We start from the raw sequence: 17,626 nt of genomic DNA on the forward strand, positions 1-17,626 counted from the left end.
ATTAAAACCTCCTCCTTTTGCTCTTCCCTTGCAAAGTACCTTTTCAGCATGTTCACATCACACACTTGGTGAGTATTTCTCCTATCTGGTGTTTCACTACATAATTTACCCCTGACCAGGAATAAGAAATGGTCCAGATGCAGCCAACCGGCACTGGGCATGCGCAATCGGCCGGCACGCATGCGCACGCACCAGGCCAAGCGCGCAGTGACGGCAGTCGGTCAGCGCGCGTGCGCAGTGCTGGCCTGACGCGTGCGCAGTCGCCTCCCTCCCCGGCCGGCCTCCTTGTTGGTGTGAATGGCTCCGGGTCTGCGGACCATGTCGGTGGCCGGACCGGTGGCGGAGCAGAAGAAGAGGCAGGAGGGAGCGGCTCGGCCCTAAACCCGAGGGAGGGAGGAAGGAGGCGAGAACCCCACCGCTCGCAGAGGTAAAAGGGCCGCAGTGAGGGCGAAGCCTGCGGCCTCCAGGACCCGGATCTTCCCCTCCCCCGGGAGGACTGAGCCGGTCCCCAGGAGGACAAGTCTAAAGGTGGTCCGGACCGCTGGAAAAAACCTCCATAGATTTCACTCCAACCCGGCCTCATCAACCCGGCCCACTGCAAATCAGACCATGCGTTCAAAAAAATCGGGGGTTGCCGGCTTAATTCGAAGCCGGGGGCAATGTGGATCATTCTGCAGGGTGAAAATCACTTTTTCAAACCTGCCTCAAGGATTTACCCTCCACCGCCCAAAAAAATATGGCCCCAGCTACACTCTCCTTGCTCCTCATTTTTTTGCAAGTTGCCCCAAATCGAGAAGCTGGTTTTGCAGATCCTGGATATGCTTGGCCACTGGGCTGCATTGGACCACTTGGAGTGGGCAGATTGGCATTTGCCACCTCCTGTCATGGGCACAGCCCGGATAGTTCCATCCCCACAATGATGGTCCAGTTTCCCTCAGTACCCCCTGGGTGGCAGACAGGAGATGGGATTCAGCCAGGGTTCCTGCTCGCTATGCAGTGATCCCTGGGTTAGAGAGAGAGGGGGGAAATCAGCCGGGGTTCCTGCTCCTGATCATTGTCCAGTGATCCCTGGGTTAGAGAGAGAGGGGAAATCAGTCAGGGTTCCTGCTCCTGATCACTGCCCAGTGATCCCTGGGTTAGAGAGAGAGGGGAAATCAGCCAGTGTTCCTGCTCCTGATCACTGTCCAGTGATCCCTGGGTTAGAGAGAGAGATGTGGAATAAGCCTGGGATGCTGCTCCTGATCACTGTCCAGTGATCCCACTGTTTGTCACTGTCCGGTGATCTATGGGTTTGAGAGAATGGGAGGAAACCAACCAGTGATCCCTGGGTTAGAGAGAGAGAAAACGAGGGGGAAATCGGCCAGGGGTCCCTGATCCTTTGACAGTGCGGTGCTGCCTCAATACTGACCCTCTGACAGTGCGACGCTCCCTCAGTACTGACCCTCTGTCAGTGCAGCATTCCCTCAGTACTGACCCTCTGACAGTGCGGGGCTCCCTCAGTACTGACCCTCTGAAGGTGCAGCGCTCCCTCAGTACTGACCCTCTGACAGTGCAGCACTCCCTCAGTACTGACCCTCTGACACTGCAGCACTCCCTCAGTACTGCCCCTCTCACAGTGCGGCACTCCCTCAGCACTGACCCTGTGACTGTGCGGCACTCCCTCAGTACTGACCCTCTGACAGTGCGGCACTCCCTCAGTACTGACCCTCTGACAGTGCAGCGCTCCCTCAGTACTGACCCTCTGAAGGTGCAGCGCTCCCTCAGTACTGACCCTCTGACAGTGCAGCACTCCCTCAGTACTGACCCTCTGACACTGCAGCACTCCCTCAGTACTGACCCTCTGACACTGCAGCACTCCCTCAGTACTGATCCTCTGAAAGTGCGGCACTCCCTCAGCACTGACCCTGTGACAGTGCGGCACTCCCTCAGTACTGACCCTCTGACAGTGCGCCACTCCCTCAGTACTGACCCTCTGACATTGCGGGGCTCCCTCAGTACTGACCCTCTGACAGTGCAGGGCTCCCTCAGCACTGACCCTCTGACAGTGCGGCACTCTCTCAGTACTGACCCTCTGAGAGTGCGGCGCTCCCTCAGTACTGACCCTCTGACAGTGCGGCACTCCCTCAGTACTGACCCTCTGACAGTGCGGCTCTCCCTCAGTACTGACCCTCTGACAGTGCAGCACTCCCTCAGTAGTGACCCTCTAACAGTGCAGCACTCCCTCAGCACTGACCCTGTGACAGTGCAGCGCTCCCTCAGTACTGACCCTGTGACAGTGCAGCACTCCCTCAGTACTGACCCTCTGACAGTGCGGCACTCCCTCAGTACTGACCCTCTGACAGTGCGGCGCTCCCTCAGTACTGACCCTCTGACAGTGCGGCACTCCCTCAGTACTGACCCTCTGACAGTGCGGCGCTCCCTCAGTACTGACCCTGCGACAGTGCGGTACTCCCTCAGTACTGACCCTCTGACAGTGCAGCACTCCCTCAGTACTGACCCTCTGACAGTGCGGCGCTCCCTCAGTACTGACCCTCTGACAGTGCGGCGCTCCCTCAGTACTGACCCTCTGACAGTGCAGCGCTCCCTCAGTACTGACCCTCTGATAGTGCAGCACTTCCTCAGTATTGACCGTCTGACAGTGCAGCACTCCCTCAGTACTGACCGTCTGACAGTGCAGCACTCCCTCAGTACTGACCCTCTGACAGTGCAGCACTCCCTCAGTACTGACCCTCTGACAGTGCGGCATTCCCTCAGTACTCACCCTCTGACAGTGCGGCACTCCCTCAGTACTGACCCTCTGACAGTTCAGCACTCCCTCAGTACTGACCCTCTGGCAGTGCGGCACTCCCTCAGTACTGACCCTCTGACAGTTCAGCACTCCCTCAGTACTGACCCTTTGGCAGTGCGCCACTCGCTCAGCGGGTGGCAATTGAAAGAACATTGTGCACGCGGAAGGCTCTGCTCAGTGAACTGCACCTTTCTCTCCTGCAGGTCCGATGAAGGAGTCCTGGCATGGCGGCCCTCAGTCGACAGGAGTTCTTCCGCCAATTGTCCAGGGGCTGTGTGCTTCCCACTGCCCAGCAGGGCTTCGAACAGGTGTGGCAGCTTCTCCTGATCTGCCTGGGATGTCGTGTGTTGTGGAGGCTGGGTGAGTCAAGAGTTCATGTCTGGCTTGTGTTATCGCTGGAGTAATGTTTGGTCCTTGCTCCTGGAAGCCTCTTCCTTGGTAACTCATTCCCTCCCGAATGTAGCGACCCAACCAGTTCCAGGAAAATGCTCGGCAATCCACCCTTTTTTTGGCCGAGCAAGTGATTGGGGTGTTGGTGCGACTGCACCCAATGTACTCTGTCCAGTTTTGATCATCTGACTTGAGCAAAGATATGCTTGCACTGGAGGAAGTGCAATGGATGTTCACCAGGCCGAATCCTGGGATCAGGGGATGAGGTGGAATACAATGCAGGAACTTTCTGCACTTTGGTAGGAAGGATAAAGGAGGTCATTGGGAAGGCAAATGGAATGTTGGCCTGTGTCCGAAGGGAATGGAGTAAAAAAATAGGGAAGACTTGCTGAAAGTATACAAGGCCCTAGTTAGACTGCACGTGGGATCTGTGAACAGTTTTAGTCCCTTATCTAAGGAAAGATAGACTGACATTGGAGGCCGTCCCGAGAAGGTTCACTAGGTCGATCCCGGGTAGGGAGGGAGTTTCTCATGAGGAGAGGTTGAGTAGGTTGGGCCTGTGCTCATTGGAGTTTAGAAGAATGAGAGGCGGCCTTATTGAGACATTCGGATTCTCAGGGGGTTTGACAGGGTCGATGCTGAGAGGCTGTTTCCCCTTGTGGGAGAGTCTGGGACCACAGGGCAGAATCTCAGAGTCAGGGGGGTCAGCCATTTGAGACAGAGATGAGGAGGAATTTCTTCCCTCGGAGGGGAATGAATCTGTGGAATTCGTCACTGCAGAGAGGCTCGATCGATGTTCAACGCTCAGAGAGACAGATTTAATAATAATCTTTATTATTGTCACATTAGGCTGACTATGACACTGAAGTTACTGTGAATATTTTTAATCAGTGAGGGAATCGAGGGTAATAGAGGAATAAGGCGGGAAAGTGGAGTGGAGGATTATCAGATCAGTCAGGATCTGATTGAATGGCAGAGCAGACCCGATGGGCCGAGTGGCCTCCTCCTGCTCCTTATGATCCTTTGATTGAATGAGGAGCAATTGAGGAGAATAAGCTAATATTCCCTGGAGTTTAGAAGAAGGAGAGGTGATCTTGTTGAAACGCTTAAGATTGGAAGAGAGTTTGACAGAGTCAATGCCATGAGGAAGCGATGGCTTGCGGGCTTTGCTTCCTTCCTGTTCTCTATCCCCTCTCTCCTCCAACTCAGGATGACCACTATCTGTCTCACTTTCTAGTGAGTGCAACCCTTCTCTCTGGGATCATGACTTCCCCTAACACTGAACAGTAATTGTGGACCCCAATCCTCAAAACTAACCCCAACCACCGACCTTCAAAACTAACCCTGACCACCAATCCTCAAAACCAACCCTAACCACTACCCTATCTCTTTTAAAATAAATTTAGAGTACCCAATTCTATTTTTTCCCCAATCATAGGGCAATTTAGTGTGGCCAATCCACTTACCCTGCAAATTTGGGTAGTGGGGGTGAGAACTACGCAGACACGGGGAGAATGTGCAAACTCCACACGGACAGTGACCCGGGGCAGGGATCGAACCTGGGTTCTCTGCACCGTGAGGCAGCAGTGCTAACCACTGCACCACCGTGTTGCTCGCCACTAACACTAACCTGTTAGACGTTTAGCTGCTGTTGTATAAAGAGTCAAAGGTACTGCTCCTTCTTATAAACATCTCTATCTCACTTTAACAGACTCTGCACAAAACTCTATCTTCACATCACCTGACACAAAGGCCACCTGAAGCCTCTTTATATAATCAGTGTCAATTATTGGATACTTAACATAAATGAGACAACTAATTGGAATGTCTCTTAACCCATTGCTTAACAGTCTCCCCTTCCTTGGAGAAAAAAAAAAGGTGAAACCAAGATTACAAGAAACTCAAAGACACACGCAATTTCCCCCCTTCTCTTTTTTCATTTTTTTGGAAGAAAAAAACAGTCACTGAAACAGCCACCCTTCATGAAAAATATCCAAAAGTTTCTGTGAACTAGCCCCTCTTTTTGTAAAACAGTCTGACAATTGATAGCTACTGTTGACCCATTTAATTTTTGCTATTTCCCCTCTGTCCAACATCTGCTTCAAACTTGCGATGTCTATCCTTAACCTTTTTTCATTGACACTTTTTGTAGATTGCACATTTTCCCGCAGTGATGTGACATTCAATAGGTATATTACCCAAATTCACTTATCCCCAAATTTCTGTCAATATCTCAGATATATAAAAGGACATATCCACTGCCTCTACAAGGCTTAATGTCTCAGCAGCCAAAGTGCTTTTGACCACTCTCCTTATTTCACACAAGAGGGCAATATTTACCATTGTTCCCCATTACATAAATATGCGTAGGACACAGCACTATAAACTGAGTTCCAAGTGCCTACGGTCACCTAAAACCGAGAACCTCAAAACACAGTCTTAAATTTTTAGTTTAATCAACGCTTTATTTGCTCTTATTATGTCTTCCACTTTGGGATCATTCATTTTTGTATTCGACTCTAAGACATCAAAACTCCCATCCGGTCTAGTCTGTCGACCTAACCAATTCAGTTGCCCAATTAAACTTCGCAGTTGCTCTTTTTCCATCTTTGAAACCATTGCATCTTTTTGTGAAACCCGGCCACGACTAATTGCTATTTGGCTGATGCTTTCCAAATATGATTGCTGACGTAAAGTTGCCCCTAACTGAATCTGTCCGATTTCCAGTCCAATATGTTTAAATGCACCGGAAGCCTGACTTCCAACCCTGAATTCTTTCCTCAAACCAGAGATTACAATAGCTTCAAAATCACTAGTCCCACCCCACAAAATAAATCATCGACATGCATCATAAAGATGCCAGAAAGATTTCCTTTATAGTGCCAGTAAAACATTGCCGGATCTGCTTTCAACTGGCAACAGCCTAACTTTAACAAAACTGACCTTACTGAAAAATACCAGACTCTAGATGCATCATTTAATCCATATAGACATTTGTTCAACTTCTAGAGTACCCCTTCTGTGTTAGCTGCCTCTTTAGGAGGACGGAGAAAAATGTCTCTGGAGCTGATGCCCCTGCAAAAAGGCAGCTTTTATATCTATAGATTTGCATTCCCATGCCTTTGTGGCTAATAGAGACAAGAAGATCTTTAAAATAACCTTTCCTGCTGTAGGTGAATCTACCCTTAAATCCTGATTATCTAAGTTTTCTTCAAATCCCTTTGCCCCAAGCCTGGCCGTTGCCTTCTAAGTTCCATCCGGAAGAACCTTTTCTGTACAAATCCATCTGTGGGATAGAGCTTTTTGTCCCCTATCCAGTACTTCCGTGTATACCCCAAATTCACTCCAACTATGCAATTTTTGCTGTTTAGCATCTTTGTTAACTTTTTCATCTAATTTATTTGAAGCCACCAAAATCTCACGTGCGTGTGAGCTTCTACTCCTATTAGTATTCATAGTCTTACTCATGTTCCGAGATCTTGATAAACTACGTCCCCTCTCCCGCCTGGTATCTCGTTCTATTCTGCTACTGCTTGATTTTTCCCTTCTGCTGTGGGATGTCCTTTCAATAGTTCTCGACCTTTTCCTGCGGACCTGTTCACTATCCGATGTGCTATCTGAACTGGCACTGCATTTCTGTGCCCTCCATTTTTGAACTTTGTGTTCCCAATCCATTGTCTTGACACCTTCGCCTGAATGCTGTACATTCAACCAATGTTTATACTTTCCAGTGGCCTTCCCTGCTCTACTAATAACAGTTGCATCCTTCCAGTGACTAGACCCTTCAGGCAAGTATGTCACTTTTGTACCAACTTTTGGCAGTTGTCCTTTCGGAAAAATGGCCTGTTCTAATTCATCAGGTGTTGTGTTCCTCTACAGAAACCCTGTCTATGTCAGTTAACTGGTCCTCATACTTCTATAACACGTGCGTACCTATTAACTCTGGTTCCTTGTCATGTCTGTCTGCTCTATCTAAATTTGAAAATATGTAATCTGTACCCATTATCCTTGATCAATGTACCCCAACAGTTTGATTGCCATGTTGCAAAATAATTGTTTTGGCATCTATGCCTACGATCTTGCCTGGGCCTTTCCATTCATTAAAATTGTCTCTCTTATAGTATACTATGTCTCCTTGCTGAAAAACGGTATTTGATGGCCTACATTATGTCTTAAAGCTCTGCGAATTCTTTCAGAGACTTCTGCTTCCAAAAAAGCCATTAAATGCTCAGCAAAGGCAGAGCTAATTGTAGTCCCTTCCCAGGCTGGTCATCTAAAATGGACGGAATTTTAGGATTTCTACCAAACACTAATGATAGGGACTATAGCCCCCATCCATCAGCAGTGAATTCTTTGCATGTACCGCCCATGCTAAAGCTGAATTTAACTTGCAGTTTGGTCTATCTGCCAAAATTTTCCAGAGCATGTCATCTATTACAGCATGGTTTCTTTCACACACACCATTACTGAATGGGCTTTCCGCAGCCGTATTCATAACTGTGACATTCACGTTTTCGCACATATCCCGAAACTCATCATTAGCAAATTCCCCCCCATTGTCCGTAAGGAATTTTGCCGGTGGGCCCATTCCTGTCCCTATCCATTATTTCCACGATTTGATCCCGAATTACTTTCTTTACTTCGTACAATCGTTGATTGACTAAATCTGGTTGCTAAATCTACAAAATGCAAAATAAATATATTATTGGCTTTATCCCAAATCTTAATGTCCGTGGCCACAATGTCGTTAAAATCCCTGGCCAAAGGTAGGGTTACTATCGGTCGTGCTGGTATCCTTCTGTACTTCCTACAAACTTCACAGCGATCACTAACCTGTTCTATTAGCTTAGTATAGTCTTCATCCCTTACCCCTGCATCCTTCAATAAATTTTACAGCCTCCGAGGAGACGGATGTGCAAATTGCCTATGCAGTTTTAATACAACAAGCTTTTTATCAGCTAAAGTCCCATTTTCAACCGCCATTAACACGTCCTTAACAACTGTACTTGAAATATTATTTGTCAGTAATGGAATACAATAATGTCCCGACTGCGTAAATTTCCACCGTCTTTCCAAAAACTGTTGCCTTATCCTGTTCCATATCCAGCTTCATGTGTGCTTTCTTCATCGACGGTCTGCTCAGAAGCAAAGGTATCTCACTTGATACAACATCCGTGCTAATAAAATGATTCACTCCGGCAATATTGCAAGGGATCACTACTCTTTGCAGCGACTTCAGAGTATTATCATCCCCAAACCTGAAACTTGTGGAACTTTCAAATTCCTTAACCTTGTTACGATTTTCAGCATTCCAGGAGTTCAGGTAACATTTTAACCAGTCAATCCCACACACAGTAGATGTGCAGCCACTGTCCAATACAGAATCATTGAAGGATTCTGCAACCAACTCCCACATTACCAGCGTAAAACTGCTATGTCTTCTTTCTGGTCACTATCTTTTTCCTCTTCTGACTCTTCCGTGTCAAGTGTCGCGTCAAATACTCTATCATAACGAGTTGGACAGTTGAAAGCGTAATGGTATTGAGAGTCACATCGATTTATCATGCCCCGTGCATTTCTGAGGTTCATCCTCCTATTGTAGGTTCGAACTGGGTTTCTGTCATCATAATTTCCGGGTCCCAATCTCCTTCTATAGTCTTGGAACCTGTTTGTAGCCATACGATTTCGCCATCCTTTTACTAGTGTATGTTCCATATTCTGCCTTATTGCAGGCTGACCTATTTGGGTCATCAGAGCCATCGGAATCGAATATTTCCCCAGAAACTTTTTTAACGCTTCTGTCATCTGATCGAATAAGGTATCCTTATCCACAAAACCAGGAGCCTATCCATGTTGCTCACTCTAGCACAGTCAAGTCATTTAAAGGCCAACAGATTGGAAATTCCAGGTCGTGTTTCTGCAGCCTTTTATATAGTCTGCAAAATTCCATTATATAGTCTTCCATAGATAAATCCTCTATTTTCCAGAACCTATCAAAATCCGACCATGCTTCATATGCGCTTAACAAGTCATCCTTTTTATAAATCTTATCCATATAATGTAATAGAGTCTCCAGACCTTCTTCTGAGTCTAACTCTTCCAATTTCAGCTCAGAAAACACTTTGCTTCGGGTTTCACTGCCATAAGGTAAAGAAAGAGCCAATGCCATATCTTGTTTTCTTTTCCCCAGGCAGTTACCTTAGTCCACATAACTACTGCACTTCTCCATTGGTTATACGATCCACTTTCAGAAAATAAGGGGGGTTAATCATATCCGGCCATCTTTATCCTAGGTTCAGCCATATATCTTTTTTTGTTCTTCTCACTCCTTGGTTTGGTCTGGAAAAGTTCATAGATATCATAGAATTAACAGTGCAGAAGGAGGCCATTCAGCCCATCGAGTCTGCACCGGCTCTTGGAAAGAGCACCCTACCCAAGGTCAACACCTCCACCCTATCCCCATAACCCAGTAACCCCACCCACCACTAAGGGCAATTTTGGACACTAAGGGCAATTTAGCACGGCACATCTTTGGACTGTGGGAGGAAACCGGAGCACCCGGAGGAAACCCACGCACACACGGGGAGGATGTGCAGACTCCGCACAGACAGTGACCCAAGCCGGAATCGAATCTGGGACCCTGGAGCTGTGAAGCAATTGTGCTAACCACTGTGCTACTGTGCTGCCCGTATCTTTCAACCCTTCACATTTGCACAGCAACCATCCTCTGCTACCAATTTGTTAGACGTTTAGCTGCTGTTGTATAAAGAGTCAACGGTACTGCTCCTTTTTACAAACACCTTTATTTCACTTTGACAGACTCTGCACAAAACTATCTTCACATCACCTAATGCAAAGGCCACCTGAAGCCTCGTTACATATCATGTTAATTATTGGATACTTAACATAAATGAGACAACTAATTGGAATGACTCTTAACCCATTACTTAACAAACCTTAACCCAAAACTAACCCTGTCTACACAGCATAAACTTTACCCTTACCACAAACCCTAACTTTGGACCATCAACCCGAACCCTAACCACAAACCCTAACTTTAACCCTCAAAACTAACCCTAACCACAAATTCTAATCATAACCATCCAAGTTAACCTGATCCATGAAACCCAACAGTGAACCCTAATTTTTGTTAGGAAACTGGAAGCCCGAGGAGGAGGCGTTTCGCAGTCAGAGAGGGAAATCTCTCTCGGCTTTGCCAAGAAATAAAACATACAATTGGAGTTCCCCAAACAATTTTTCAATTTGTAAAACTGAGGAACGGACGCTCCACCCCAGGAGTGGTGACTGACCAATCGCTATCTTTTATGTGAAAACAGACTTTAATTCAAACACAGAATGAACCACATTAACATCAAAAGACAATAGCTTTACTATTAACAGTTAAAAATAAAATTAGTTAAACCTCCATCCGTGTCTACTGGATTACTACACTTAGCCAGCAATTCTTTAGGTTTCTTGCCTTCTTTGCCACTTAACTCCATTGTATGGCTTTTTTCCTAGCAAAGCCGAGAGAGATTTCCCTCTCTGACTGCGAAACGCCTCCTCCTCGGGCTTCCAGTTAAACCAAACTCAACGAGGTCTTTTCCCTAAAGGTGGCCCCCGGTTACTAAGCAACAGCTCATTCTTTCTCCAATCTGTAATTTACTTTGTTACGACACTCTGGGCTAGTGCGCGGGCAATTCTGGCTGCACTTGACCCGGAGTCGTAACAAGGTTGAAATTAGCTTTTCATTTAAAAAATACCTGAAGTCTTTGACTGCTCAATAACTACAGTTACCAGGTTTGTAAATTTAAACACAATTAACTTTTTATTATTAACAGTAACTATCATTAAATAAGAAACAAATAAAACTGGTTAACTATTATCTAATTCCTAACCCCCCCCCCCCCCTTTAAATCGCCCCACCTTCTACACGCACAAGACAAAGAAACAGAGGGGAAAGAGGATGTTAAAAATAATACTGGAAGTAAAAGGATAAAAGTCTGTTTCAGATGAACATCTTCCAGTTAGATTTTTTTCTTCAGTCTAGGCCTCCAGTTGGATGGTATCTTTGCCATCAGTCTGTAACGGTTTTCACTGTCGACACATCAGCGTTTAGAGACTTCTTTCTTGAGCTGAGAGTGAGAAAGGGAGCTGCTTCCACCTTGAGTGTCCGGTGGCTTTTCTGTAAATTCACAGCAATTAGCCAACATTTGAGCAAGAGAGCAACAGAGCCTCCCATTTAAGAGTCCAGAATCTTTATAGAACAGTACAGCACAGAACAGGCCCTTCGGCCCTCAATGTTGTGCCGAGCCATGATCACCCTACTCAAACCCACGTATCCACCCTATACCCGTAACCCAACAACCCCCCCCTTAACCTTACTTTTATTAGGACACTACGGGCAATTTAGCATGGCCAATCCACCTAACCCGCACATCTTTGGACTGTGGGAGGAAACCGGAGCACCCGGAGGAAACCCACGCCCACAGGGGGAGGACTTGCAGACTCCGCACAGACAGTGACCCAGCTGGGAATCGAACCTGGGACCCTGGAGCTGTGAAGCATTTATGCTAACCACCATGCTACCCTGCTTTCTGCTGAAAGCTTCTCTAAAGGCCCCACCCTGCCGGACGTAATCGCAGTCTGTTGCTGGGCAGGACACTGTCCCTGGCCAATGCATTAGTCACCAGCCACACAATCGAACCAAATCCCTCCAATTTCTTGAGTGCCATAAAGTCTGAGTTCTGCTGTTCAAAATCTAAATCTTCCTAGCACAGTGTACTAGCTCCTCACTTCAACTACTCAACTTAAAGGCATGTCCCCAGTAAAGATCCATGGACCAAAAAAGATAACGCCGAAATAAAAGAAATAGGATATAAGGGAGACAACAGGAAAGGTCCTTAACACGTTATAAACTCACTCAGCACAACAGAAAAACAGTTTGAAGTGAAACCAAAACCATGCAAACAGCTTTTTGTTTTTTAATTTTTTTAGAGTACCCAATTGGTTTTTTCCAATTAAGTGGCACTTTAGTGTGTCCAATGCACCTACCCTGCACATCTTTGGTTTGTGGGGGCGAAACCCACGCAGACACAGGGATAATGTGCAAACTCCATACGGACAGTGACCCAGAGCCGGGATCAAACCTGGCAGGGCTAACCCACTGCGCCAACCTGCTGCCCTCACAACACTAAATTAAAGCCACTTAAATCTACTCCTTATTTCTAATATTTAACAATGCAAATGTAGACCATTCAAAAACTACCTCTGTTATGCTGACACATGGCCTTTGCCAGAAATGCCGAACCTCTTCAGTGCCGATGATAGTCAAAACGGTGCAGACTGTTACCTTTGAGTAACAGAAATAGCAGTAGTAACTGGATCTTTGCTTATTGTGATCGAGTCGTGCCTGTACTGCACCACTGGACCCATGTTCATTTAGTGAGCTTGGATATATCTTACCTCTCTCTCTCTCTCATGCTCTCTCTCTCCTCCGCCAGGTTTGCCCCCTTGGATGAAACACCTGAGCAGTGTTGCTGGAGGGTTTTACTGCCTCCATCACTTCTTCCAGTTGCAGACGGTGTGGGTGGTTCTGCTAAGCTTGATGTGTTACATTGTGCTGTTCCTGTGTCGTCACTCTCAGAATAAGGGCGTCTTTCTGTCAGTGACCATCCTCATCTACCTGCTCATGGGGTGAGTGCTCGTCTCTGTTATCCGTGTTCCTCTTCCTTCCTCGCGGGCCATCTGTCTGGCAACACAACCTCTGGCGCATTGATTCCTGCCACTGGAGAATTCCTGAACAAATATTTCCCTGCACGCTCCTTCATACTGTCATGTGAGTGTACCTTTAAGAAATGGGTGTTTATAAATGGGTGTGTATATAAATACCTGTAGTGAGAGTACCTTTAAGAAATGGGTGTGTATTATTGCAGTGATGTCAGAGTGTGGGTGGAGCTGGGCTGTCTGTAGCTTTTTACTTTCGTTTTAGGCTGTTTGCTGCAGGGTGTGTTTTGGTTTCGTTTTCAGTGTTGCAGCTGAAGCCAGACAGAGCAGGTGTACTGTTGATTTCTCTGCCATCAAAAGACTATCTCTTGATCATTTTGTGAAATTAGAATTATAAATGTTTTTAGTAGTGACTTTAACCTGATGTGCTTCTGTTAAAGGTTATGTTTTTTTGTAAGTCTTCTGGATATTAAAAGGACAGCGTAAGCATGACTTAATGTTCTACACATTGGAGGTTGTATTTGAATTAAAGGTCGCTAAGATGTTCACTGTATGTTTTAAAAAGGTTAACTTGAGTTCATAGAATAAACATTATTTTGCTTTAAAAAATACTTTTCCATTTCTGCTGTACCACACCTGTAGAGTGGGCCGTGTGCTCCCCATACCACAATCTAGTAAAAGTTGTGGGTCAGGTGAACTCCATGATCCCCTTGGGGGTTCTCTAAACCCTGGCCCATAACAGTACACTGAAGGACCTGGACAATATCCAGGCTTGGGGCAGACAAGGGGCAAGTTACATTCGTGCCACACAAGTGCCAGGCAATGACCTTCTCCAATAAGAGAGGATCTAACCATCGCCCCTTGACATCCAATGGCATTACCATTGCTAAATCCCCCACAATCAATATCCTGGGGGTTACCATTCATCAGAAACTGAACTGGACCCAACCATATCAATACTGTGGCTACCAGAGCAGGTCAGATGCTGGGAATCCTGCGGAGAGTAACTCACCTCCTGACTCCCAAAGCCTGTCCACCATCTACAAGGCACAAGACAGGAGTGTGATGGAACTTGCCTGGATGAACTTGCAGCTCCAACAATATTCGGAGCTTGACACCACCCAGGACAAAGCAGCCCCGCTTGATTGTTCCCTCTTCCACAAACATTCACTCCCTCCCCCACCGACGCACAGTGGCAGCCGTGTGTACCATCTACAAGATGCACTGCAGCAACTCACCAAGCACCTTCCAAACCCACAACCTCTACCAACTAGAAGGACAAGAGCAGCAAATACCTGGGACCCCCACCACCTGGAGGTTCCCCTCCGAGCCCCTCACCATCCCGACTGGGAAATATATCGGCCGTTCCTTCACTGTCGCTGGGGCAAAATCCTGGAACTCCCTCCCTAACAGCACAGTGGCTGTACCTACACCACACGGGACTGCAGCGGGTTCAAGAAGGCGGCTCACCCACCCCCTTCTCAAGGGGAAATTAGGGATGGACAATAAATGCTGGGCCTGCACCAGCGACGGACACATTCCTTAAATTAATTGTTTCCTGCCATCAGGAGTTGTCCCACTTCTGGCTTTCTCTCAACGTTTGCAGTGGTTAGCACTGCTGCCTCACGGCGCTGAGGACCCGGGTTCAATCCTGGTCCTGCGTCACTGTCCGTGTGGAGTTTGCACATTCTCCCTGTGTCTGTGTGGGTCTCACCCCCACAACCCAAAGATGCGCAGGGTAGGGGGATTGGCCACAATAAATTGCCCCTTAATTGGAATTTTGTAAAACAAATCTTCACTTGTAAATTATTATGTCAACATTCACGATGTAGTGGCAGGTTTTGAGCAGCAGGTGGCGGTGTCAACGTCTCTACATTGTTGTTGCCACCTGAAGTTCATTGAAAACTCCTAGACAAGGCCACGAGGTATATCCGTTTTGCTCAGCTTCCTTGGGGACAGGTTGCCTCGGCTTTTGCAATGGCCGGAGTCAGCATCACTGGATTGGGTTGGAGAGGTGCGGGAAAGGGGGTATTCCCTGCCTGACACCTGCTAACTTTGCTACTCTGCATTTTACAGGGAGATGCACATGGTAGATACAGTCAGCTGGCACAAGATGAGAGGTGAGTCAGGTTGACGTGCAATCTTCAATACATGTCTGCGTGCTCGAACTTCGAGTGCATCCACGTGTGTGTGCATCCACTAGTGTGCGCAGGTGTGAGTGTGTGTGTGCGAGTGCACTGGTGTGCGTATATGTTTGGACGAGGGTGCCACTAGGCTGGAGGGTGAGGAATAGGGGCATAGCGCAGAAGGGTGAAGGGGCATGAGGGCGGAAGGGGGCAGAAGGGTAAGCGACAGGGGTGGGGGAGGATGGGCTTGGGAGGGTTAGGGTGTGAAGGGGAGGGCGTCAAGCGGCAGGAGGGTGAGGGTATTAGGGGGGTGAGCTCGAGCATGATGGTGCGGGAGGGTGAGTGTGTGTGTCAAACTGTCCGCTCCACATTCACTGCTTCTTCTAAACAGATCACATGACTTGGCTGACTGAAAATCCCGTATATTTGAGCTGGTTTGTAAAGACTTTGTACACAACAGGGCTGGCACACTGGTTAGTGGGTGGCAGAGTGGTTAGAGGGTGGCACACTGGCGAGTGGGTGGCACACTGGCGAGTGGGTGGCACAGTGGCTAGTGGTTGGCACAGTGGTTAGAGGGTGGCACAGTGGTTAGAGGGTGGCACAGTGGTTAGAGGGTGGCACAGTGGTTAGAGGGTGGCACAGTGGTTAGTGGGTGGCACAGTGGTTAGAGGGTGGCACAGTGGTTAGAGGGTGGCACAGTGGTTAGTGGGTGGCACAGTGGTTAGTGGGCGGCAGAGTGGTTAGTGGGCGGCAGAGTGGTTAGTGGGCGGCACAGTGGTTAGTGGGCGGCACAGTGGTTAGAGGGCGGCACAGTGGTTAGAGGGCGGCACAGTGGTTAGAGGGCGGCACAGTGGTTAGAGGGCGGCACAGTGGTTAGAGGGCGGCACAGTGGTTAGTGGGCGGCACAGTGGTTAGTGGGCGGCACAGTGGTTAGTAACGGGTGCCCACCGAGCCTGGTACCCGGATTCAATTCTGGCCTTGGGTGACTGTGTGGAATCTGCACGCTCTCCCCGTGTCTGCGTGGGTTTCCTCCGGGTGCTCCGGTTTCCAGAAGCGTTTGAGCACAAGGATGTGAATTTGAGACTTGTTGGACTGGGCAGTAATGTTGGTCGGTGAGCGAAATTTGGGGTTTGGTGGGGGGGTGGTTGCAGACGGACAGACTCCATACAAGGCAGAGCTGCGGGGGGGTGAGTTGAGGTTTCCAGAGGCTCTGGAGGTCTCTTTGCTGATCCTGTGAGCTCAGTCCTTTTCCGCCGAATGGTTCTTGGTCCTTTCTACATCTCCTCCTAATCCCTTCCAGGAGCTCAAATGATTGTTGCCATGAAAGCCATTTCGCTGGGGTTCGATCTTGACCAGGCCCCAGTTGCTGCGATGCCTTCCCCAGTTGAATTTATGGGCTACATTTACTTTGTGGGGACAGTGATCTTCGGGCCCTGGATAAGCTTTGGAAGTTACCTGCAGGCGATGGAGAGTAAGAGGATGGTGAGTCTCTTGAGCTGAGGACATGGAGAAAACTCCCTGATCTCTGCGGTTTCGCAGGAGCGGCAGGGTGGGGGGGGGGGGTGGGAGAGAGGGGGGGGGAGAGAGAGGGGGGGGGTGGGTGAGAGAGGGGGGGTGGGAGAGAGGGGGGGGGGGGTGGGAGAGGGGGGGGGATGGGAGGAGGGGGGGAGAGGACAGCCCCTGGTGGATGCGCTGGATCGGTAGAGAACAGCCTACTCAGTCCCACACGGTACTGACCCTGACAGTGCGGCGCTCCCTCAGTCTGACCCTCTGACAGTGCAGCACTCCCTCAGTACTGACCCTCTGACATTGCCACTCCCTCAGTACTGACACTCTGACAGTGCGGCACTCCCTCAGTACTGACCCTCTGACAGTGCGGCACTCCCTCAGCACTGACCCTCTGACAGTGCGGCACTCCCTCAGCACTGACCCTCTGACAGTGCGGCACTCCCTCAGTACTGACCCTCTGACAGTTCAGCACTCCCTCAGTACTGACCTCTGACAGTGCTGCCCTCCCTCAGTACTGACCCTCTGACATGCGGCACTCCCCTCAGTACTGACCCTCTGACAGTTGGGGCACTCCCTCGGTACTGACCCTCTGACAGTGCAGCTCCCTCAGTACTGACCCCTTGACAGTGCAGCACACTTCAACTGACCTTGACAGTGCAGCGCTCCCTCAGTACTGACCCTCTGACAGTGCGGCACTCCCTCATATGACCCTCTGACAGTGCGGCACTCCCTCAGTACTGACCCTCTGACAGTGCGCACTCCCCAGCACTGACCCTCTGACAGTGCGGCACTCCCTCAGTACTGACCCTCTGACAGTTCAGCACTCCCTCAGTACTGACCCTCTGACAGTGCGGCACTCCCTCAGTACTGACCCTCTGACAGTGCGGCGCTCCCTCAGTACTGACCCTCTGACAGTTCAGCACTCCCTCAGTACTGACGCTCTGACAGTGCGGTCACTCCCTCAGTACGAACCTCTGACGTGCGGCACTCCCTCAGTACTGACCCTCAGACATGCGGCACTCCCTCATACTGACCCTCTGACAGTGCTGCACTCCCTCGGTACTGACCCTCTGACAGTGGCAGCACT

At 48.8% G+C, this 17,626-nt stretch overlaps 1 protein-coding gene across 1 annotated transcript in view; it reads left to right on the top strand.

Annotated features, from left to right (window-relative positions):
* The first annotated feature begins 228 nt into the window (after nt 1–228).
* Nucleotides 229–17,626, top strand: part of LOC119955885 (protein-serine O-palmitoleoyltransferase porcupine-like) — a 26,379-nt gene continuing 8,981 nt past the window's right edge. Inside the window, exons 1-5 of the mRNA XM_038782538.1 lie at nt 229–427; nt 2,992–3,148; nt 12,682–12,874; nt 14,981–15,024; nt 16,331–16,512. Of these exons, the coding sequence (XP_038638466.1) occupies nt 3,013–3,148; nt 12,682–12,874; nt 14,981–15,024; nt 16,331–16,512 (555 nt within the window). The 5' untranslated portion in view covers nt 229–427; nt 2,992–3,012. The remainder of the gene's footprint in view (nt 428–2,991; nt 3,149–12,681; nt 12,875–14,980; nt 15,025–16,330; nt 16,513–17,626) is intronic.

This window comes from Scyliorhinus canicula, chromosome 21 (assembly GCF_902713615.1).
Source record: "Scyliorhinus canicula chromosome 21, sScyCan1.1, whole genome shotgun sequence".
Lineage (NCBI taxonomy): Eukaryota > Metazoa > Chordata > Chondrichthyes > Carcharhiniformes > Scyliorhinidae > Scyliorhinus > Scyliorhinus canicula.